Source organism: Coregonus clupeaformis, chromosome 11, assembly GCF_020615455.1.
Source record: "Coregonus clupeaformis isolate EN_2021a chromosome 11, ASM2061545v1, whole genome shotgun sequence".
Taxonomy (NCBI): Eukaryota; Metazoa; Chordata; class Actinopteri; order Salmoniformes; family Salmonidae; genus Coregonus; species Coregonus clupeaformis.
In genome coordinates, this window is record NC_059202.1 from 28,347,015 (window position 1) to 28,370,550 (window position 23,536).

A 23,536-nucleotide genomic window follows, 5' to 3' on the forward strand; every position below is an offset into this window, starting at 1 on the left:
ATGTAGTGTTGTGGTGTCTCTCTTTATGTAGTGTTGTGGTGTCTCTCTTTATGTAGTGTTGTGGCGTCTCTCTTTATGTAGTGTTGTGGTGTCTCTCTTTATGTAGTGTTGTGGTGTCTCTCTTTATGTAGTGTTGTGGTGTCTCTCTTTATGTAGTGTTGTGGTGTCTCTCTTTATGTAGTGTTGTGGCGTCTCTCTTTATGTAGTGTTGGGGTGTCTCTCTTTATGTAGTGTTGTGGTGTCTCTCTTTATGTAGTGTTGTGGTGTCTCTCTTTATGTAGTGTTGTGGCGTCTCTCTTTATGTAGTGTTGGTGTGTCTCTCTTTATGTAGTGTTGTGGCGTCTCTCTTTATGTAGTGTTGTGGTGTCTCTCTTTATGTAGTGTTGTGGTGTCTCTCTTTATGTAGTGTTGTGGCGTCTCTCTTTATGTAGTGTTGTGGCGTCTCTCTTTATGTAGTGTTGTGGCGTCTCTCTTTATGTAGTGTTGTGGCGTCTCTCTTTATGTAGTGTTGTGGCGTCTCTCTTTATGTAGTGTTGTGGCGTCTCTCTTTATGTAGTGTTGTGGCGTCTCTCTTTATGTAGTGTAGTGGCGTCTCTCTTTATGTAGTGTTGTGGTGTCTCTTTATGTAGTGTTGTGGCGTCTCTCTTTATGTAGTGTTGTGGTGTCTCTCTTTATGTAGTGTTGTGGTGTCTCTCTTTATGTAGTGTTGTGGTGTCTCTCTTTATGTAGTGTTGTGGTGTCTCTCTTTATGTAGTGTTGTGGTGTCTCTCTTGTCGTGATGTCTGTTTTGTCCTATATTTTTAATCCCAGCCCACGTCCCCGCAGGAGGCCTTTTGCCTTTTGGTAGGCCGTCATTGTAAAATAAAGGTAATCAAAATTATATATATATGTATGTGTGTACGTGTGTGTGTGTGTGTGTGTGTGTGCGTGTGTGTGTGAGCCTCACTCACTTGTAATATCATACACCACCACGGCCACAGTAGAGTCTCGTATGTAGGAGGGTATGAGACTCCTGAAGCGCTCCTGTCCTGCCGTGTCCCACAGCTGCAACCTCACCTGGGGATCAGAGAGAGACACCTGGGGATCAGAGAGAGACCTGGGGATCAGAGAGAGACACCTGGGGATCAGAGAGACACACCTGGAGATCAGAGAGAGACCTGGGGATCAGAGAGAGACACCTGGGGATCAGAGAGACACACCTGGGGATCAGAGAGAGACCTGGGGATCAGAGAGAGACACCTGGGGATCAGAGAGACACACCTGGGGATCAGAGAGACACACCTGGGGATCAGAGAGACACACCTGGGGATCAGAGAGAGACACCTGGGGATCAGAGAGACACACCTGGAGATCAGAGAGACACACCTGGGGATCAGATAGAGACACCTGGGGATCAGAGAGACACACCTGGGGATCAGAGAGACACACCTGGGGATCAGAGAGACACACCTGGGGATCAGAGAGACACACCTGGGGATCAGATAGACACACCTGGGGATCAGAGAGACACACCTGGGGATCAGAGAGACACACCTGGGGATCGTCAGATTATTCACCAGGTCCAGAGAGCCTGGGAACAATTTCTCCCTCACACATCCAGACAGCCTGGGACCACTGTCTCCCTCACACAGACAGAGAGCCTGGGACCATCCTCTCCCTCACACAGACAGAGACCATGGGACCACATCTCCCTCACACAGACAGAGAGCCTGGGACCACTGTTTCCCTCACACATCCAGACAGCCTGGGACCACTGTCTCCCTCACACAGACAGAGAGCCTTGGACCACTGTCTCCCTCACAAATCCAGACAGAGAGCCTGGGACTACTGTCTCCCTCACACAGACAGAGAGCCTGGGACCACTGTCTCCCTCACACATCCAGACAGCATGGGACCACTGTCTCCCTCACACAGACAGAGAGCCTGGGACCACTGTCTCCCTCACACAGACAGAGAGCCTGGGACTACTGTCTCCCTCACACATCCAGACAGCATGGGACCACTGTATCCCTCACACAGACAGACAGCCTGGGACATTTACATTTACGTCATTTAGCCGACGCTCTTATCCAGAGCGACTTACAAATTGGTGCATTCACCCTATAGCCAGTGGGATAAGCACTTAACAATATGTTTTATAATTTTTACTAAAAAAAATTTGGGGGGGGTAATTTTTTTTCAGGTATTCCTTAAAGAGGTGGGGTTTCAAGTGTCTCCGGAAGGTGGTGAGTGACTCCGCTGTCCTGCGTCGTGAGGGAGCTTGTTCCACGATTGGGGTGCCTGAGCAGCAAACAGTTTTAACTGGGCTGAGCGGGAACTGTGCTTCCGCAGAGGTAGGGGGGCCAGCAGGCCAGAGGTGGATGAACGCAATGCCCTCGTTTGGGTGTAGGGACTGATCAGAGCCTGAAGGTACGGAGGTGCCGTTCCCCTCACAGCTCCGTAGGCAAGCACCATGGTCTTGTAGCAGATGCGAGCTTCAACTGGAAGCCAGTGGAGTGTGCGGAGGAGCGGGGTGACGTGAGAGAACTTGGGAAGGTTGAACACCAGACGGGCTGCGGCATTCTGGATGAGTTGTAGGGGTTTAATGGCACAGGCAGGGAGCCCAGCCAACAGCGAGTTCAGTAATCCAGACGGGAGATGACAAGTGCCTGGATTAGGACCTGTGCCGCTTCCTGTGTAAGGCAGGGTCGTACTCTCCGAATGTTGTAGAGCATGAACCTACAGGATCGGGTCACCGCCTTGATGTTAGCGGAGAACGACAGGTTGTTGTCCAGGGTCAGGCCAAGGCTTTTTACACTCTGGGAGGAGGACACAACAGAGTTGTCAACCGTGATGGTGAGATCATGGAACGGGCAGTCCTTCCCCGGGAGGAAGAGCAGCTCCGTCTTGCCGAGGTTCAGCTTGAGGTGGTGATCTGTCATCCACACTGATATGTCTGCCAGACATGCAGAGATGCGATTCGCCACCTGGTTATCAGAAGGGGGAAAGGAGAAGATTAGTTGTGTGTCGTCTGCGTAGCAATGATAGGAGAGGCCATGTGAGGATTTGACAGAGCCAAGTGGGACCACTGACTCCCTCACACAGACAGAGAGCCTGGGACCACTGTCTCCCTCACACATCCAGACAGAGAGCCTGGGACCACTGTCTCCCTCACACATCCAGACAGCCTGGGACCACTGTCTCCCTCACACATCCAGACAGAGAGCCTGGGACCACTTTCTCCCTCACACATCCAGACAGCCTGGGACCACTGTCTCCCTCACACACAAGAATGTCAAGGTTGGACACAGACAGACATGCATGTTAGATGGTAGAAATGTACATTTCTTATGCCATGTACATGAAATCAATGTCAGGCACACTTTGATTGAGATATCGGTGTGTGTGCTAGCTACATTTGTGCATTTAATACAATACAATGTAATTCAAGAGTGACACTGGAGCTGTCGTCCTCCGTTCTCCCGGATCACTGCACCACCCAGCTCCATCGGAACTGAATCCGGGTTGAAGGGTGGTGAAACGGGCAGGCCCCTTCCAGGACGTCCTCTTGCTGCTAGCAGGTTGTCCAACCGGATGGCCATGTCCACCAGCTGGTCAAAAGTCAACATGGCGTCCCGGCAGGCTAGCTCCCTTCGGACGACCTCTCGCAGGATGCACCGGAAGCTGTCGATGAGGGCCTGCTCGTTCCACCCGGACCCAGCCGCTAGAGTACGAAACTCCAGGGCAAAGTCCTGCGCGGTCCTCGTCCCCTGCCTCAGTTGGACCAGCAGCTCGCCCGCCTCTCTTCCTTCGGGCGGGTGATCGAAGACTGCCCGGAAGAGGCGAGCGAACTCCTCGTAGTTGTCCGACACGGCTCCTCCTTCACTCCAGACCGTGTTGGCCCACTCCAGGGCTTTCCCAGAGAGGCAGGAGACGAGAGCAGACACCTTCTCCCGCTCCAATGGAGCAGGGTTGATGGTTGAGAAGAAGAGGTCCAGCTGCAGGAGGAATCCCTGGCAGCGGGCAGCTGTCCCGTCATAATCCCTTGGTCGGGATAGATTAATCCCTCTGGGTGCTGGGGTGTAGGTGGCTGGATCCGGTCGCTCAGCTGGTCCTGAAGGGTCGGGTACTCTCCTCTCCAGGCGTTGGACGACCTGGAGAACCCGATTCATCGCTTCTCCCAAGCTGGCTAATATAGTAGAATGCGTCCGGACCCGCGCCACGACTCCAGGCATGTTCTCTTCTCCTGCTGACTCCATGTCTTGGTGTGTGATTCTGTGGTGAGTGAGTTAGGAGTCAGGCGCAGGAGGGTAAATCACAGAATAAAAGGTTTATTCCGTAACACAGCGGTACGCAGCAATGCGTCAAACACTCCAATGCGGAAATACGGCGCACTGGAACACAACAAGGCACACAGGTGAAATATCCCGGCGATACAAAATACAAAGAGCTCCACCGAGCTAATCTAACCTCCACAATAAACAATCACACACAAAGTCAAGGGGGCAGAGGGAACACTTATACAGGGACTGATGAGGGGATATGAACCAGGTGTGTGTAATAAACAAGACAAAACAAATGGAATGATGAGATGAGGAGTGGCAGTGGCTAGAAGGCCGGTGACGACGAACGCCGAAGCCTGCCCGAACAAGGAGGGGAGGAAGTCGTGACAGCGCAGTCTGCACACACTTCATCAGTCTCTCATTCACAATTTGACAAGCACTTGATAATATTCTCACCCTGTCACACCCTGGTTCTGGGACTCTATATGTTGAGCCAGGGTGTGTTCATTCTATGTTGTTGTTCTATGTCGGGAGTCTAGTTTTGTATTTCTGTGTTGGCCAGAGTGGTTCCCAATCAGAGGCAACGAGTGTCAGCTGTTGCTGGTTGTCTCTGATTGGGAGCCATATTTATACAGGCTGTTTTCCCACAATAGTTGTGGGATCTTGTTCCAGTTGGTTTGTTCCTTTTGGTCTGTACCGTAGGACTGCACGTATCGTTTGTTGTTTTGGTTATTGTTTGTATTATCACTAACGATAAATAAACATGTTCGTTCATCACGCTGCGCCTTGGTCTACTCCGTCTAACGATCGTGACAGAAGATCCCACCATACCAGGACCAAGCAGCGTGTCCAGGAGCAGGCAGCCTGGACATGGGAGGAAGCGCCGGGAAAGGAGCTGGAGAGGTTGGCGATGGCCCAGGTGGGCAAAGTGTGGTCCTGGGAGGACATGCTCGGGGGCAAAGGGCCATGGGCTAAGATTAAGGCCCTGGCGAGAGAGGAGCAACGGCGTCAGTAGTGTCGTCGTCGGACGGACGAGAGGCAACCCCAGAAAATGTTTAGGGGGGGGCACACGGCATGGGCGACTGGGCAGCAGGAGGCTGCCACAGGGCGAATTGGGAGATTTGGAGAGGAGGCCACCGGGTTTGGGGGGCCAGAAGGCAGGTTGGCGGAGCCTGGATGGAGAGCAGAGCCAACTCCCCGTACTCAGGCATGGCAGCATGAGACTGGGCAGGTTCCGCGGTATGCGGAGCTGCGTACTGTGCCACGAGTGGTCCGGCATAGTCCGGTACGTCCTGTGCGAGCACCCCGCACGTGTCGTGCGAAGGTGGGCATGCAGCCAGGACGGAGTGTGCCGGCTCAGCGCTCGTGGCCTCCAGTGCCTCTCCTCGGTCCCCGGATATCCTGCGCCAGTGTCACGTGCTGTTATGCCAGTACGGGTACACAGCCCTGTACGTCCTGTGCTGATGCCTCACACAGAGTGTGTGAGGGTAGGCATTCAGCCAGGACGGGTTGTGGCAGCTCTTCACTCCAGGCCTCCTATCCATCTCCACAGCCCGGTCCGGCCTGTTCCTGCTCCCTCGCACCAAGCCTACGGTGGGAGTCGTCAGCCCGGCCCGGCCTGTTCCTGCTCCTCGCACCAAGCCTACGGTGTGCGTCGCCAGCCCAGCCCGGCCTGTTCCTGCCACTCGCACCAAGCCTACGGTGTGCGTCGCCAGCCCGGCCCGGCCTGTTCCTGCCCCTCGCACCAAGCCTACGGTGCGAGTCGTCAGCCCGGCCCGGCCTGTTCCTGCTCCTCGCACCAAGCCTACGGTGTGCGTCGCCAGCCCGGCCCGGCCTGTTCCTGCCACTCGCACCAAGCCTACGGTGTGCGTCGCCAGCCCGGCCCGGCCTGTTCCTGCCCCTCGCACCAAGCCTACGGTGCGAGTCGTCAGCCCGGCCCGGCCTGTTCCTGCTCCTCGCACCAAGCCTACGGTGTGCGTCGCCAGCCCGGCCCGGCCCGGCCTGTTCCTGCCACTCGCACCAAGCCTACGGTGCGAGTCGTCAGCCCGGCCCGGCCTGTTCCTGCTCCTCGCACCAAGCCTACGGTGTGCGTCGCCAGCCCGGCCCGGCCCGGCCTGTTCCTGCCACTCGCACCAAGCCTACGGTGCGCATCGTCAGCCCGGCCCGGCCTGTTCCTGCTCCTCGCACCAAGCCTACGGTGTGCGTCGCCAGCCCGGTCCGGCCTGTTCCTGCTCCTCGCACCAAGCCAGGGGTGCGCGTCGCCAGCCCGGCCCGGCTTGTTCCTGCCCTTCGCACCAAGCCTACGGTGTGCGTCGCCAGCCCGGTCCGGCCCGTTCCTGCTCCACGCACCAAGCCAGGGGTGCGCATCGTCAGCCCGGTCTGGCCCGTTCCTGCTCCACGCACCGGGCCAGGGGTGCGAGTCATCAGCCCGGTCCGGCCCGTTCCTGCTCCACGCACCAAGCCAAGGGTGCGCATCGTCAGCCCGGTCCGGCCCGTTCCTGCTCCACGCACCAAGCCAGGGGTGCGAGTCGTCAGCCCGGTCCGGCCCGTTCCTGCTCCACGCACCAAGCCAGGGGTGCGCATCGTCAGCCCGGTCCGGCCCGTTCCTGCTACACGCACCAAGCCAGGGGTGCGCATCGTCAGCCCGGTCCGGCCCGTTCCTGCTCCCCGCACCAAGCCAGGGGTGCGAGTCGTCAGCCCGGTCCGGCCCGTTCCTGCTCCACGCACCAAGCCAGGGGGTGCGCATCGTCAGCCCGGTCCGGCCCGTTCCTGCTCCATGCACCAAGCCAGGGGTGCTCACCGTCCAGCCCGGTCCGGCCCGTTCCTGCTCCACGCACCAGCCAGGGGTGCGCATCGTCAGCCCGGTCCGGCCCGTTCCTGCTCCACGCACCAAGCCAGGGGTGCGCACCGTCAGCCCGGTCCGGCCCGTTGCTGCTCCACGCACCAAGCCAGGGTGCGCATCGTCAGCCCGGTCCGGCCCGTTCCTGCTCCACGCACCAGCCAGGGGTGCGCCGTCGTCAGTCCGGCACAACCCGTGCCTGGGTCACCGGTGCCTGGTCAGGTACCGGTCAGCTGCTCCACACCGGAGCTTAAGCAATCCGCTCCTACGATGTCCAGTCCAGCTCCAGCCAGCGGGGCCAGACCGGACCAGTGGCGCTACGGGGGGAGTATTGGAGGGTGGTGGGCGAGCCCGGAGCCGGAACCGCCTCCGAGGAGGAATGCCCACCCAGCCCTCCCCTGTTTGGTCTATGTTGAGGCGCGGTCGCAGTCCGCGCCTTTAGGGGGGGGTACTGTCACACCCTGGTTCTGGGACTCTATATGTTGAGCCAGGGTGTGTTCATTCTATGTTGTTGTTCTATGTCGGGAGTCTAGTTTTGTATTTCTGTGTTGGCCAGAGTGGTTCCCAATCAGAGGCAACGAGTGTCAGCTGTTGCTGGTTGTCTCTGATTGGGAGCCATATTTATACAGGCTGTTTTCCCACAATAGTTGTGGGATCTTGTTCCAGTTGGTTTGTTCCTTTTGGTCTGTACCGTAGGACTGCACGTATCGTTTGTTGTTTTGGTTATTGTTTGTATTATCACTAACGATAAATAAACATGTTCGTTCATCACGCTGCGCCTTGGTCTACTCCGTCTAACGATCGTGACACACCCCATTAGAATATTCTCAATTTAATCAATTTAATCTGGTCTTTACATATAACCTACTAATGTACAGGGACTTCAAAAAGTGTTCACACCCCTTGACTTTTTACACATTTTGTGTTACAGCCTGAATTTAAAAAGGATTACATTTCGAATTTTTGTGTCACTGGCCTACACACAATACCCCATAATGTCAAAGTGGAATTATGTTTTTCAATTTTTTCAATAAGTATTCAACCCCTTTGTTACGGCAAGCCTAAATAAATTCAGGAGTAAAAATTTGCTTAACAAGTCACATAATAAGTTGCATGGACTCACTCTGTGCAATAATAGTGTATAACTTGATTTTTGAATGACTACCTCGTCTCTGAACCCCACACATACAATTATCTGTAAGTTCCCATGGTCAAGCAGTGAATTTGAAACAGATTCAACCAGGTTTTCCAATGCCTTGCAAAGAAGGGCACCTATTGGTAGATGGGTAAAAAAAAAAAAAAAGCAGACATTGAATATCCCTTTGAGCATGGTGAAGTTATTAATTACACTTTAGATGGTGTATCAATAAACCCAGTCACCACAAAGATACAGCCGTCCTTCCTAACTCAGTTGCCGGAGAGGAAGGAAACCGCTCAGGGATTTCACACTGAGGCCAATGCTGACTTTAAAACAGTTACAGAGTTTAATGGCTGTGATGGGAGAAAACTGAATGACGGATCAACAACATTGTGCTTACTCTACAACCAAATGTGGAATAAGTCAAGGGGTATGAATACTTTCTGAAGGCGCTGTATGTGAGGAATTATTTTAGATTTAGAATGGCCCACAAAAAAAATATGTCATCCGTATCCAGCACTCGAATAGCGAATAGAGGATGCTTTTCCCCGGTTATGTTTTCAATATGCCATGTATGCTACACCGGTTATAAAGCGAATTAATGTGCTTAATTTGAAGAATTCTCTGTTTTCACATGCGATTGCGCAATGACTGGGCTTATAAGAACACATTTTTCACTAGACTTTCGTAGGCTACGGACTGTCCAACCCCATTGCAGGGGTCCTAGGCCTACAGGTTATTTTGCAACTTTAATTGTGAAACAAACCTTATCGAAACATATAGGCCTATTTGAAAAAGTCACAAAGAAATGCAAGTGATAATATTGTCACCCTATCAGACTATTCTCAATTTAATCTGGACTTTACATGTACTAAATAATATGTGTAGTATTATTTTTGGATTTAGAATGGACCCCTATCATGCACCAGTCAGAACAGGGGCAGGGGGAAAATACATGTCATCCGTCTGCACTTGAATAGCGAATAGAGGATGCTTTTCCCCCGGTTCATTTTCATGCCAGCCAGGTAGGCTACTGTGGTTGTAAAGCGAAGCAATGTGTTTAATATCAGGAAAGTTGAGAAATAAATATAGTAGGCCTAGTCTACAGAAAGCTGATGGGATCCTCCTCTTTTTAATAGCGGCCATCGAAACTCTGTTTTCTCAAGCAATTGCACAGCACAGTCTATAGAAATGTTGCGCAACATGGGCTTATAGGAACACTTATTTCATTGCATGCATCAACCAGCTATGAGGAGCTGGCTCTCACTGAGCAACGGGCGATCCTATTCCGCTCAAACTCTGAAGGCCAGGTCTCTCATGAAGTGTTTAATTTGACCTTTGATCACATTTGCATTGATGTCAGAGTGATTAGAGGGACAATAGAGTGCTGAGTACCAGGCCGTTAGTACCAGACCGTTAGTACCAGGCCGTTAGTACCAGGCCGTTAGTACCAGGCCGTTAGTGACTGGCCGTTAGTACCAGGCCGTTAGTACAAGGCCGTTAGTACCAGGCCGTTAGTACCAGGCCGTTAGTACCAGGCCGTTAGTACCAGGCCGTTAGTGACTGGCCGTTAGTACCAGGCCGTTAGTACCAGGCCGTTAGTACCAGGCCGTTAGTACCAGGCCGTTAGTACCAGGCCGTTAGTGACTGGCCGTTAGTACCAGGCCGTTAGTACCTGGCCGTTAGTGACTGGCCGTTAGTGACTGGCCATTAGTACCAGGCCGTTAGTACCAGGCCGTTAGTACCAGGCCGTTAGTACCAGGCCGTTAGTACCAGGCCGTTAGTACCAGGCCGTTAGTACCAGGCCGTTAGTGACTGGCCGTTAGTACCAGGCCGTTAGTACCTGGCCGTTAGTGACTGGCCGTTAGTGACTGGCCATTAGTACCAGGCCGTTAGTACCAGGCCGTTAGTACCAGGCCGTTAGTACCAGGCCGTTAGTACCAGGCCGTTAGTGACTGGCCGTTAGTACCAGGCCGTTAGTACCAGGCCGTTAGTACCAGGCCGCTAGTGACTGGCCGTTAGTGACTGGCCGTTAGTACCAGGCCGTTAGTACCAGGCCGTTAGTACCAGGCCGTTAGTACCAGGCCCGTTAGTACCAGGCCGTTAGTACCAGGCCGTTAGTGACTGGCCGTTAGTACCAGGCCGTTAGTACCAGGCCGTTAGTACCAGGCCGTTAGTACCAGGCCGTTAGTACCAGGCCGTTAGTACCAGGCCGTTAGTGACTGGCCGTTAGTACCAGGCCGTTAGTACCAGGCCGTTAGTGACTGGCCGTTAGTACCAGACCGTTAGTGACTGGCCGTTAGTGACTGGCCGTTAGTACCAGGCCGTTAGTACCAGGCCGTTAGTACCAGGCCGTTAGTACCAGACCGTTAGTACCAGGCCGTTAGTACCAGGCCGTTAGTACCAGGCCGTTAGTGACTGGCCGTTAGTACCAGGCCGTTAGTGACTGGCCGTTAGTACCAGGCCGTTAGTACCAGGCCGTTAGTACCAGGCCGTTAGTGACTGGCCGTTAGTACCAGGCCGTTAGTACCAGGCCGTTAGTACCAGGCCGTTAGTGACTGGCCGTTAGTGACTGGCCGTTAGTACCAGGCCGTTAGTGACTGGCCGTTAGTACCAGGCCGTTAGTGACTGGCCGTTAGTACCAGGCCGTTAGTACCAGGCCGTTAGTACCAGGCCGTTAGTACCAGGCCGTTAGTACCAGGCCGTTAGTACAAGGCCGTTAGTACCAGGCCGTTAGTGACTGGCCGTTAGTACCAGGCCGTTAGTACCAGGCAGTTAGTACCAGGCCGTTAGTACCAGACCGTTAGTGACTGGCCGTTAGTACCAGGCCGTTAGTACCAGGCCGTTAGTACCAGGCCGTTAGTACCAGGCCGTTAGTACCAGGCCGTTAGTGACTGGCCGTTAGTACCAGGCCGTTAGTACCAGGCCGTTAGTACCAGGCCGTTAGTACCAGGCCGTTAGTACCAGGCCGTTAGTGACTGGCCGTTAGTACCAGGCCGTTAGTACCAGGCCGTTAGTACCAGGCCGTTAGTACCAGGCCGTTAGTGACTGGCCGTTAGTACCAGGCCGTTAGTACCAGGCCGTTAGTACCAGGCCGTTAGTACCAGGCCGTTAGTACCAGGCCGTTAGTACCAGGCCGTTAGTACCAGACCGTTAGTGACTGGCCGTTAGTACCAGGCCGTTAGTACCAGGCCGTTAGTACCAGGCCGTTAGTACCAGGCCGTTAGTACCAGGCCGTTAGTACCAGGCCGTTAGTACCAGGCCGTTAGTGACTGGCCGTTAGTACCAGGCCGTTAGTGACTGGCCGTTAGTACCAGGCCGTTAGTACCAGGCCGTTAGTACCAGGCCCGTTAGTACCAGGCCGTTAGTACCAGGCCGTTAGTGACTGGCCGTTAGTACCAGGCCGTTAGTACCAGGCCCTTAGTACCAGGCCGTTAGTACCAGGCCGTTAGTACCAGGCCGTTAGTACCAGGCCGTTAGTACCAGGCCGTTAGTGACTGGCCGTTAGTACCAGGCCGTTAGTGACTGGCCGTTAGTGACTGGCCGTTAGTACCAGGCCGTTAGTACCAGGCCGTTAGTACCAGGCCGTTAGTACCAGGCCGTTAGTACCAGGCCGTTAGTACCAGGCCGTTAGTACCAGGCCGTTAGTACCAGGCCGTTAGTGACTGGCCGTTAGTACCAGGCCGTTAGTACCAGGCCGTTAGTACCAGACCGTTAGTGACTGGCCGTTAGTACCAGGCCGTTAGTACCAGGCCGTTAGTACCAGGCCGTTAGTACCAGGCCGTTAGTACCAGGCCATTAGTACCAGGCCGTTAGTACCAGACCGTTAGTGACTGGCCGTTAGTACCAGACCGTTAGTACCAGGCCGTTAGTACCAGGCCGTTAGTGACTGGCCGTTAGTACCAGGCCGTTAGTACCAGGCCCTTAGTACCAGGCCGTTAGTACCAGGCCGTTAGTACCAGGCCGTTAGTACCGGCCGTTAGTACCAGGCCGTTAGTGACTGGCCGTTAGTACCAGGCCGTTAGTACCAGGCCGTTAGTACCAGACCGTTAGTGACTGGCCGTTAGTACCAGGCCGTTAGTACCAGGCCGTTAGTACCAGGCCATTAGTACCAGGCCGTTAGTACCAGACCGTTAGTGACTGGCCGTTAGTACCAGACCGTTAGTACCAGGCCGTTAGTGACTGGCCGTTAATACCAGGCCGTTAGTACCAGGCCGTTAGTACCAGGCCGTTAGTGACTGGCCGTTAGTACCAGGCCGTTAGTGACTGGCCGTTAGTGACTGGCCGTTAGTACCAGGCCGTTAGTACCAGGCCGTTAGTACCAGGCCGTTAGTACCAGGCCGTTAGTACCAGGCCGTTAGTACCAGGCCGTTAGTGACTGGCCGTTAGTACCAGGCCGTTAGTACCAGGCCGTTAGTACCAGGCCGTTAGTACCAGGCCGTTAGTACCAGGCCGTTAGTGACTGGCCGTTAGTACCAGGCCGTTAGTACCAGGCGTTAGTACCAGGCCGTTAGTACCAGGCCGTTAGTGACTGGCCGTTAGTACCAGGCCGTTAGTACCAGGCCGTTAGTACCAGGCCGTTAGTACCAGGCCGTTAGTACCAGGCCGTTAGTACCAGGCCGTTAGTGACCGGGCCGTTAGTACCAGGCCGTTAGTACCAGGCCGTTAGTACCAGACCGTTAGTGACTGGCCGTTAGTACCACGCCGTTAGTACCAGGCCGTTAGTACCAGGCCGTTAGTACCAGGCCGTTAGTACCAAGCCATTAGTACCAGGCCGTTAGTACCAGACCGTTAGTGACTGGCCGTTAGTACCAGACCGTTAGTACCAGGCCGTTAGTACCAGGCCGTTAGTGACTGGCCGTTAGTACCAGGCCGTTAGTACCAGGCCGTTAGTACCAGGCCGTTAGTACCAGGCCGTTAGTGACTGGCCGTTAGTACCAGGCCGTTAGTGACTGGCCGTTAGTGACTGGCCGTTAGTACCAGGCCGTTAGTACCAGGCCGTTAGTACCAGGCCGTTAGTACCAGACCGTTAGTGACTGGCCGTTAGTACCAGACCGTTAGTACCAGGCCGTTAGTACCAGGCCGTTAGTGACTGGCCGTTAGTACCAGGCCGTTAGTACCAGGCCGTTAGTACCAGGCCGTTAGTACCAGGCCGTTAGTGACTGGCCGTTAGTACCAGGCCGTTAGTGACTGGCCGTTAGTGACTGGCCGTTAGTACCAGGCCGTTAGTACCAGGCCGTTAGTGACTGGCCGTTAGTACCAGGCCGTTAGTACCAGGCCGTTAGTACCAGGCCGTTAGTGACTGGCCGTTAGTGACTGGCCGTTAGTACCAGGCCGTTAGTACCAGGCCGTTAGTACCAGGCCGTTAGTACCAGGCCGTTAGTACCAGGCCGTTAGTGACTGGCCGTTAGTACCAGGCCGTTAGTACCAGGCCGTTAGTACCAGGCCGTTAGTACCAGGGCCGTTAGTACCAGGCCGTTAGTACCAGGCCGTTAGTACCAGACCGTTAGTGACTGGCCGTTAGTACCAGACCGTTAGTACCAGGCCGTTAGTACCAGGCCGTTAGTGACTGGCCGTTAGTACCAGGCCGTTAGTACCAGGCCCTTAGTACCAGGCCGTTAGTACCAGGCCGTTAGTACCAGGCCGTTAGTACCAGGCCGTTAGTACCAGGCCGTTAGTGACTGGCCGTTAGTACCAGGCCGTTAGTACCAGGCCGTTAGAGTGACTGTAGTACCAGGCCGTTAGTACCAGGCCGTTAGTACCAGGCCGTTAGTACCAGGCCGTTAGTACCAGACCGTTAGTGACTGGCCGTTAGTACCAGACCGTTAGTACCAGGCCGTTAGTGACTGGCCGTTAGTACCAGGCCGTTAGTACCAGGCCGTTAGTACCAGGCCGTTAGTACCAGGCCGTTAGTGACTGGCCGTTAGTACCAGGCCGTTAGTGACTGGCCGTTAGTGACTGGCCGTTAGTACCAGGCCGTTAGTACCAGGCCGTTAGTACCAGGCCGTTAGTACCAGGCCGTTAGTACCAGGCCGTTAGTACCAGGCCGTTAGTGACTGGCCGTTAGTACCAGGCCGTTAGTACCAGGCCGTTAGTACCAGGCCGTTAGTGACTGGCCGTTAGTGACTGGCCGTTAGTACCAGGCCGTTAGTACCAGGCCGTTAGTACCGGCCGTTAGTACGGGCCGTTAGTACCAGGCCGTTAGTACCAGGCCGTTAGTGACTGGCCGTTAGTACCAGGCCGTTAGTACCAGGCCGTTAGTACCAGGCCGTTAGTACCAGACCGTTAGTGACTGGCCGTTAGTACCAGGCCGTTAGTACCAGGCCGTTAGTACCAGGCCGTTAGTACCAGGCCGTTAGTACCAGGCCGTTAGTACCAGGCCGTTAGTGACTGGCCGTTAGTACCAGGCCGTTAGTACCAGGCCGTTAGTACCAGACCGTTAGTGACTGCGGGCCGTTAGTACCAGGCCGTTAGTACCAGGCCCGTTAGTACCAGGCCGTTAGTACCAGGCCGTTAGTACCAGGCCGTTAGTACCAGACCGTTAGTGACTGGCCGTTAGTACCAGACCGTTAGTACCAGGCCGTTAGTACCAGGCCCGTTAGTGACTGGCCGTTAGTACCAGGCCGTTAGTACCAGGCCGTTAGTACCAGGCCGTTAGTACCAGGCCGTTAGTGACTGGCCGTTAGTACCAGGCCGTTATTGACTGGCCGTTAGTGACTGGCCGTTAGTACCAGGCCGTTAGTACCAGGCCGTTAGTACCAGGCCGTTAGTACCAGACCGTTAGTGACTGGCCGTTAGTACCAGGCCGTTAGTACCAGGCCGTTAGTACCAGGCCGTTAGTGACTGGCCCGTTAGTACCAGGCTGTTAGTACCAGGCCGTTAGTACCAGGCCGTTAGTACCAGGCCGTTAGTGACTGGCCGTTAGTACCAGGCCGTTAGTGACTGGCCGTTAGTGACTGGCCGTTAGTACCAGGCCGTTAGTACCAGGCCGTTAGTACCAGGGCCGTTAGTACCAGGCCGTTAGTACCAGGCCGTTAGTACCAGGCCGTTAGTACCAGGCCCGTTAGTACCAGGCCGTTAGTGACTGGCCGTTAGTACCAGGCCGTTAGTACCAGGCCGTTAGTACCAGGCCGTTAGTACCAGGCCGTTAGTACCAGGCCGTTAGTGACTGGCCGTTAGTACCAGGCCGTTAGTACCAGGCCGTTAGTACCAGGCCGTTAGTACCAGACCGTTAGTGACTGGCCGTTAGTACCAGGCCCGTTAGTACCAGGCCGTTAGTACCAGGGCCGTTAGTACCAGGCCGTTAGTACCAGGCCGTTAGTACCAGGCCGTTAGTACCAGGCCGTTAGTGACTGGCCGTTAGTACCAGGCCGTTAGTACCAGGCTGTTAGTACCAGGCCGTTAGTACCAGGCCGTTAGTACCAGGCCGTTAGTGACTGGCCGTTAGTACCAGGCCGTTAGTACCAGGCCGTTAGTGACTGGCCGTTAGTGACTGGCCGTTAGTACCAGGCCGTTAGTACCAGGCCGTTAGTACCAGGCCGTTAGTACCAGGCCGTTAGTACCAGGCCGTTAGTACCAGGCCGTTAGTACCAGGCCGTTAGTACCAGGCCGTTAGTACCAGGCCGTTAGTACCAGGCCGTTAGTGACTGGCCGTTTGGTATGACCATCAGCGGCACGACTCAACGGTCACGTGGAATTTGACCGCATCATGACTTGCAGTGTGATCACCATAACATGCCTATTCAGGACCAATGACTATGTATATTAAGGGTTCAGAGCCCTATGGGGCCGTGGTCTACAGTAGTGCACCACATAAGGAATAGGGTGCCATTTGGACCGCAGGCCAGGATACCTAAAACTGAGGTGATGATATTTCACAGGGAGATAGAAGTGGCCCTGGTGTTGACACTAAAATGGCAGTAGAGAGCCTTGGATTATGAGCAAATTAACTTTTCTCTCTGACACTGTGTCCATGTGTGTTTTAGATTGAGCTACTTACCGTTCGGTCTTCCAGGTACATGGTTTTTGACAGGAAGTCTATTCCGATTGTGGCCTGAAATGAGAAAAAATAGAGAAATATGGATCAACATTATTCTAAAAATAAAGAAAAGCAGAAGATTGGATCAAATAATTAAATGCAACAACATAAAAATATTAGCCTACAGTTGCTCTCAATAGAATGCATTCATAAGGATACCTACAGTGAAGTGTTACCATAAGCTTTCACAGGTCTCTCACTGTAAGTCTTCCAAGAAAGCAAAGGTAGCTGAACTAAATGACTATCGCCCCATAGAACTCACCTCTGTCATCATGAAGTGCTTTGAGAGACTAGTCAAGGATCATATTAACTCTACCTTACCTGTCACCCTAGACCCACTTCAATTTGCTTACCGCCCCAATAGATCCACAGACGATGCAATCGCCATCACACTGCACACTGCCCTATCCCATCTGGACAAGAGGAATACCTATGTAAGAATGCTGTTCATTGACTATAGCTCAGCATTCAACACCATAGTACCCTCTAAGCTCATCATTAAGCTCGAGGCCCTGGGTCTGAACCCCGCCCTGTGCAACTGGATCCTGGACTTCCTGAAGGGTGCGTGCTCAGCCCCCTCCTGTATTCCCGGTTCACCCATGACTGCGTGGCCAAGCACGCCTCCAACTCAATCATCAAGTTTGCAGATGACACAACAGTAGTAGGCTTGATTACCAACAATGATGAGACCGCCTACAGGGAGGAGGTGAGGGCTCTGGGAGTGTGGTGCCAGGAAAATAACCTCTCACTCAACATCAACAAAACAAAGGAGATGATCGTGGACTTCAGGAAACAGCAGAGGGTGTACCCCCTATCCACATCAACGGGACTGCAGTGGAGAAGGTGGAACGCTTCAAGTTCCTTGGCGTACACATCACCGACAATCTGAAATGGTCTACCCACGCAGACAGTGTGGTGAAGAAGGCGCAACAGAGCCTCTTCAACCTCAGGAGGCTGAAGAAATGTGGCTTGGCACCTAAAACCCTCACAAACTTTTACAGATGCACAATTGAGAGCATCCTGTCGGGCTGTATCACCACCTGGTACGGCAACTGCACCGCCCGCAACCGCAGGGCTCTCCAGAGGGTGGTGCGGTCTGCCGAACGCATTACCGGGGGCAAACTACCTGCCCTCCAGGACACCTACAGCACCCGATGTCACAGGAAGGCCAAAAAAATCATCAAGACATCAACCACCCGAGCCACTGCCTGTTCACCCCGATATCATCCAGAAGGCGAGGTCAGTACAGCTGCATCAAAGCTGGGACTGAGAGACTGAAAAACAACTTCTATCTCAAGGTCATCAGACTGTTAAATAGCCATCACTAGCACATTGGAGGCTGCTGCTGCCTATTGAAATCACTGGCCACTTTAAGAAATTGAACACTAGTCACTTTAATAATGTTTACATATCTTGCATTACTCATCTCATACAGTGGGGAAAAAAAGTATTTAGTCAGCCACCAATTGTGCAAGTTATCCTACTTAAAAAGATGAGAGAGGCCTGTAATTTTCATCATAGGTACACGTCAACTATGACAGACAAAATGAGGAAAAAAATCCAGAAAATCACATTGTAGGATTTTTAATGAATTTATTTGCAAATTATGGTGGAAAATAAGTATTTGGTCAATAACAAAAGTTTCTCAATACTTTGTTATATACACTTTGTTGGCAATGACACAGGTCAAACGTTTTCTGTAAGTCTTCACAAGGTTTTCACACACTGTTGCTGGTATTTTGGCCCATTCCTCCATGCAGATCTCCTCTAGAGCAGTGATGTTTTGGGGCTGTCGCTGGGCAACACGGACTTTCAACTCCCTCCAAAGATTTTCTATGGGGTTGAGATCTGGAGACTGGCTAGGCCACTCCAGGACCTTGAAATGCTTCTTACGAAGCCACTCCTTCGTTGCCCGGGCGGTGTGTTTGGGATGATTGTCATGCTGAAAGACCCAGCCACGTTTAATCTTCAATGCCCTTGCTGATGGAAGGAGGTTTTCACTCAACATCTCACGATACATGGCCCCATTCATTCTTTCCTTTACACGGATCAGTCGTCCTGGTCCCTTTGCAGAAAAACAGCCCCAAAGCATGATGTTTCCACCCCCATGCTTCACAGTAGGCATGGTGTTCTTTGGATGCAACTCAGCATTCTTTGTCCTCCAAACACGACGAGTTGAGTTTTTACCAAAAAGTTATATTTTGGTTTCATCTGACCATATGACATTTTCCCAATCCTCTTCTGGATCATCCAAATGCACTCTAGCAAACTTCAGACGGGCCTGGACATGTACTGGCTTAAGCAGGGGGACACGTCTGGCACTGCAGGATTTTAGTCCCTGGCGGCGTAGTGTGTTACTGATGGTAGGCTTTGTTACTTTGGTCCCAGCTCTCAGCAGGTCATTCACTAGGTCCCCCCGTGTGGTTCTGGGATTTTTGCTCACCGTTCTTGTGATCATTTTGACCCCACGGGGTGAGATCTTGCGTGGAGCCCCAGATCGAGGGAGATGATCAGTGGTCTTGTATGTCTTACATTTCCTAATAATTGCTCCCACAGTTGATTTCTTCAAACCAAGCTGCTTACATATTGCAGATTCAGTCTTCCCAGCCTGGTGCAGGTCTACAATTTTGTTTCTGGTGTCCTTTGACAGCTCTTGGCCATAGTGGAGTTTGGAGTGTGACTGTTTGAGGTTGTGGACTGGTGTCTTTTATACTGATAACAAGTTCAAACAGGTGCCATTAATACAGGTAACGAGTGGAGGACAGAGGAGCCTCTTAAAGAAGAAGTTACAGGTCTGTGAGAGCCAGAAATCTTGCTTGTTTATAGGTGACCAAATACTTATTTTCCACCATAATTTGCAAATAAATTCATGAAAAATCCTACAATGTGATTTTCTGGATTTTTTTTCTCAATTTGTCTGTCATAGTTGACATGTTCCTATGATGAAAATTAAATACTTTTTTCCCCCACTGTATGTATATACTGCATTCTATTCTATAATATTATTCTGTATCTTAGTCCATGCCGCTCTGTTATTGCTTGTCCATATATGTATATATTCTTAATTCCATTCCTTACTTAGATTTGTGTGTATTGGGAATATGTTGTGAAATTGAAGCACAAGCATTTCGCTAGACCCGCAATAACATCTGCTAAACACGTGTATGTGACAAATAAAATGTGATTTGATTTGATATGGCTATTACTGTATATTTAAGGAGATATTTTGATGAGAACTGTATCTCCTTAATACCATGGCAACACCTTCCATCTATGAGCTGGTTGTTGGTCACTGGCCGTCCGCCCACAGAACACTTCATCATAGGAGGTATTATCTTATGGCCGTCCGCCCACAGAACACTTCATCATAGGAGGTATTATCTTATGGCCGTCCGCCCACAGAACACTTCATCATAGGAGGTATTATCTTATGGCCGTCCGCCCACAGAACACTTCATCATAGGAGGTATTATCTTATGGCCGTCCGCCCACAGAACACTTCATCATAGGAGGTATTATCTAATGGCCGTCCGCCCCCAGAACACTAAATAAATAGTAAAGTAAAGTACAGACACCCCCAAAAACTACTTAAGTAGTACTTTAAAGTATTTTTACTTAAGTACTTTACACCGCTGGCTAAATTAATTACGCTACCTAAGAATAGTAAAGCCCCCTTTACTGGCTCAAATAGTCGACCAATTAGTCTGTTACCAACCCTTAGTAAAGTTCTGAAAAAAATTGTGTTTGACCAGATATAATGCTATTTCACAGTAAACAAATTGAAAACAGACTTTTAGCACACTTATAGGGAAGGACGTTCAATAAGCACAGCTTTTACACAAATGACTGATGATTGGCTGAGAAAGATTGTTTTGTCGCATGTAGTCAAGTGCTGTAATCAGTCAGATATCTACTGTCCTGTACTGTACTGGGCTCAGTCAGATATCTACTGTCGTCAATACTTTTTTGTTGTTTTATTTTACTTTTTTATTAAAAATAAATGCACTGTTGGTTAAGGGCTGTAAGTAAGGATTTCACTGTAATGACTGCACCTGTTGTATTCGGCGCATGTGGCCAATAAAATTTGATTTGATTTGATTTGATATCTGACTGAGCCCAGAACAGTACAGTAGATATCTGACTTTTTTTGTATTATTTTTTGTATTTAACTTTTATTTAACCAAAAACCTTGGACAGGTCAATGAAGAGGGCAGCACAGTGTTTCTTTGTATCGAAACAATTTATGACATCATAGAAGATGTCACAAATTGAAGTAGCAGAGATGGTACTATGCACTGGTCTGAACCCAGACTGTTTTCCATTAGGAAAAGATGTAGCAGTTAAAAGGGATCTAAGCTGAGTATTAATCAATGATTCCAGGATTTTTGCTAGGCAAGAGAGTTTGGAAATGGGACGATAATTATTCAGATCACTCGGGTCGCCACCTTCATGTAAACGAAGCACATGGGCCGCCTTCCAAACTCTAGGGATAGTACTCGATATAATTGTCAAGTTAAAAAATATGTGTTAATGCTTCCGCAATCAATGGAGCAGAAAGCTGTAATGAGAAGGGGATCAAGCATATCAGCCCCAGTAGATGTTTTTACATCAATCATAAGTAGTGGTTCCAATACATCAGAAGGAGACAGTTGCTCCAGAGGGTACAAGGATTCACTGGGGGTCGTCTGGTCCTCTATCAAGTGGACTAGCGGCTGGGAGAGGGACGGGGCAGTTTAAGGACTGACCCGGGTCTATTAAACCAACATTTATTTCAAACAAAAAAATCAATAATGATGTCAGAGTTCAGTATAACTTGCTTGGGTAGGGAAGGAGAGGAATTTCCACGATTTAGCGCCTTAACTGTTTTCCAAAATATAGATGGATCACCAGCAGAGTCAGCGATAGAATTTATTGATTTGATTTAGCCTTTTTTTTACTAAGGACGTGCATTTATTTCTCAGATGGCCAGTTCAGTCTGAGTGGACAGGCCAGGCAGGGATCACCCCGCTAGGCAGAGACCCGGCTCCAATGCTGCAGGCTTCTCTGGCTCGGGGACCTCAGCTCCAAGGCTGAAGGCTCCACTGGCTCCAGGGCTCACACGCTGGCGGCAGGTAGCTTTGTGGTTAAGAGCGTTGTGCCAGTAACCGAAAGGTCGCTGGTTCTAATCCCCGAACAAATCTGTCGATGTGCCCTTGAGCAAGGCACTTAACCCTATTTGCTCTGGATAAGAGCGTCTGCTAAATGAATCAATACAAGACTAGTGGATTAATGTTAATGATATATTTTTTAAAGAGACCATTCTTATTTACAACACATAACGTTATCAGTGATTGTTACAGCATTTTCACTGATACAACAACACATGGGCTATTGGTGGTATTCTACATTTCCAGAGTTTTTGTTTTTTGTTTCCATATTAATTTATATTAATTGATTCAGTTATCATTCAATAGACTCTCCTGAGTGGCGCAGTGGTCTAAGGCACTGCATCGCAGTGCTAGCTGTGCCACTAGAGATCCTGGTTTGAATCCAGGCTCTGTCGCAGCCGGCCGCGACCGGGAGACTCATGGGCGGCGCACAATTGGCCCAGCGTCGTCCAGGGTAGGGGAGGGAATGGCCGGCAGGGATGTACCTCAGTTGGTAGAGCATGGCGTTTGCAACGCCAGGGGTGTGGGTTCGTTTCCCATGGGGGGCCAGTAAAAATAAATAAAAAAAGATATATGTATTCACTAACTGTAAGTCGCTCTGGATAAGAGCGTCTGCTAAATGACAAAAATAAATAAATAGAGAACATACAATGCAGAAGCAACTTCCTGAAACCACATGGTCTAGCTTCCTAGCTGGTGTTATCACAATGCTTAACTTTTGATTTTGATTTTTTTTAAACATTTTTTTGTCATTTTAGCAGACGCTCTTATCCAGATCGACTTACAGTTAGTGAGTGCATACATTTTTCATACTGACTGAGCCCAGTACAGGACTGAAATAGGTTCCGGTTCTCATTTTGGGTGCTGGTACTGTTTATATTTAGGTGCAGGACAACAATACTTTTGAGCTAATGTTCTATAAGAGGTGCAGGAATGCAAGCAGTATAAAATGTCATAATCTCTATTGACAGGATTCTACACAATACCCTACTGTACCTTACTGTACTGGGCCCAGTCAGATATCTACTGTACTGTAATGTACTGTACTGGGACCAGTCAGATATCTACTGTACTGTGCTGTACTGGGCTTAGTCAGATATTACATTTACACATTTTAGTCATTTAGCAGACGCTCTTATCCAGAGCGACTTACAGTTAGTGAATATATCTTTTTTTTATACTGGCCCCCCGTGGGAATCAAACCCACAACCCTGGCGTTGCAAACGCCATGCTCTATCAACTGAGCTACATCCCTGCCGGCCATTCCCTCCCCTACCCTGGACGACCCATTCCCTCCCCTACCCTGGACGACGCTGGGCCAATTGTGCGCCGCCCATGAGTCTCCCGGTCGCGGCCGGCTGCGACAGAGCCTGGATTCGAACCAGGATCTCTAGTGGCACAGTTAGCACTGCGATGCAGTGCCTTAGACCACTGCGCCACTCAGGAGATATCTACTGTACTGTAATGTACTGTACTGGGACCAGTCAGATATCTACTGTACTGTGCTGTACTGGGCTTAGTCAGATATCTACTGTACTCTACTGGGCTCAGTCAGATATCTACACTACTGTGCTGTCCTGGGCCCAGTCAGATATCTACTGTACCGTACTGTCCTGGGCTCAGTCAGATATCTACTGTACCGTAATGTCCTGGGCTCAGTCAGATATCTACTGTCCTGGGCTTAGTCAGATATATACTGTACTGGGTTCAGTCAGATATATACTGTACTCTACTGGGCCCAGTCAGATATCTACTGTACCGTACTGTCCTGGGCTCAGTCAGATATCTAATATACTGTACTGGGCTTAGTCAGATATTTTACATTTGACATTTTAGTCATTTAGCAGACGCTCTTATCCAGAGTGACTTACATTTAGTGAGTGCATACATTTTATTTTTTTGTTTTTTTTATACTGCAGGTTGGAGCTGAGGCACCCGAGCCAGAGAAGCCTGCAGCATTGGAGCCGGGTCTCTGCCTAGCGAGGTGATCCCTGCCTGGCCTGCACACTCAGACTGAACTGGGCATCAGCAGCTTTATCACGATCCGGTTACCCTGGCAATGCCAGCCACACAGTAAGACCCATTCAGACTCAAGGCGTCAGGAACAGGACT

The 23,536-nt window shown here is 51.2% G+C and overlaps 1 protein-coding gene across 1 annotated transcript in view; it reads right to left on the reverse strand.

Moving 5' to 3' along the window:
* Positions 1-23,536, reverse strand: part of LOC121537624 (ras-related protein Rab-6B) — a 173,370-nt gene that overhangs the window by 51,524 nt on the left and 98,310 nt on the right. Inside the window, exons 3-4 of the mRNA XM_041845208.1 lie at positions 16,239-16,292; positions 951-1,056 (exon numbers count right to left, since the gene is read on the reverse strand). Coding sequence (XP_041701142.1) covers positions 951-1,056; positions 16,239-16,292 — 160 coding nt within the window. The remainder of the gene's footprint in view (positions 1-950; positions 1,057-16,238; positions 16,293-23,536) is intronic.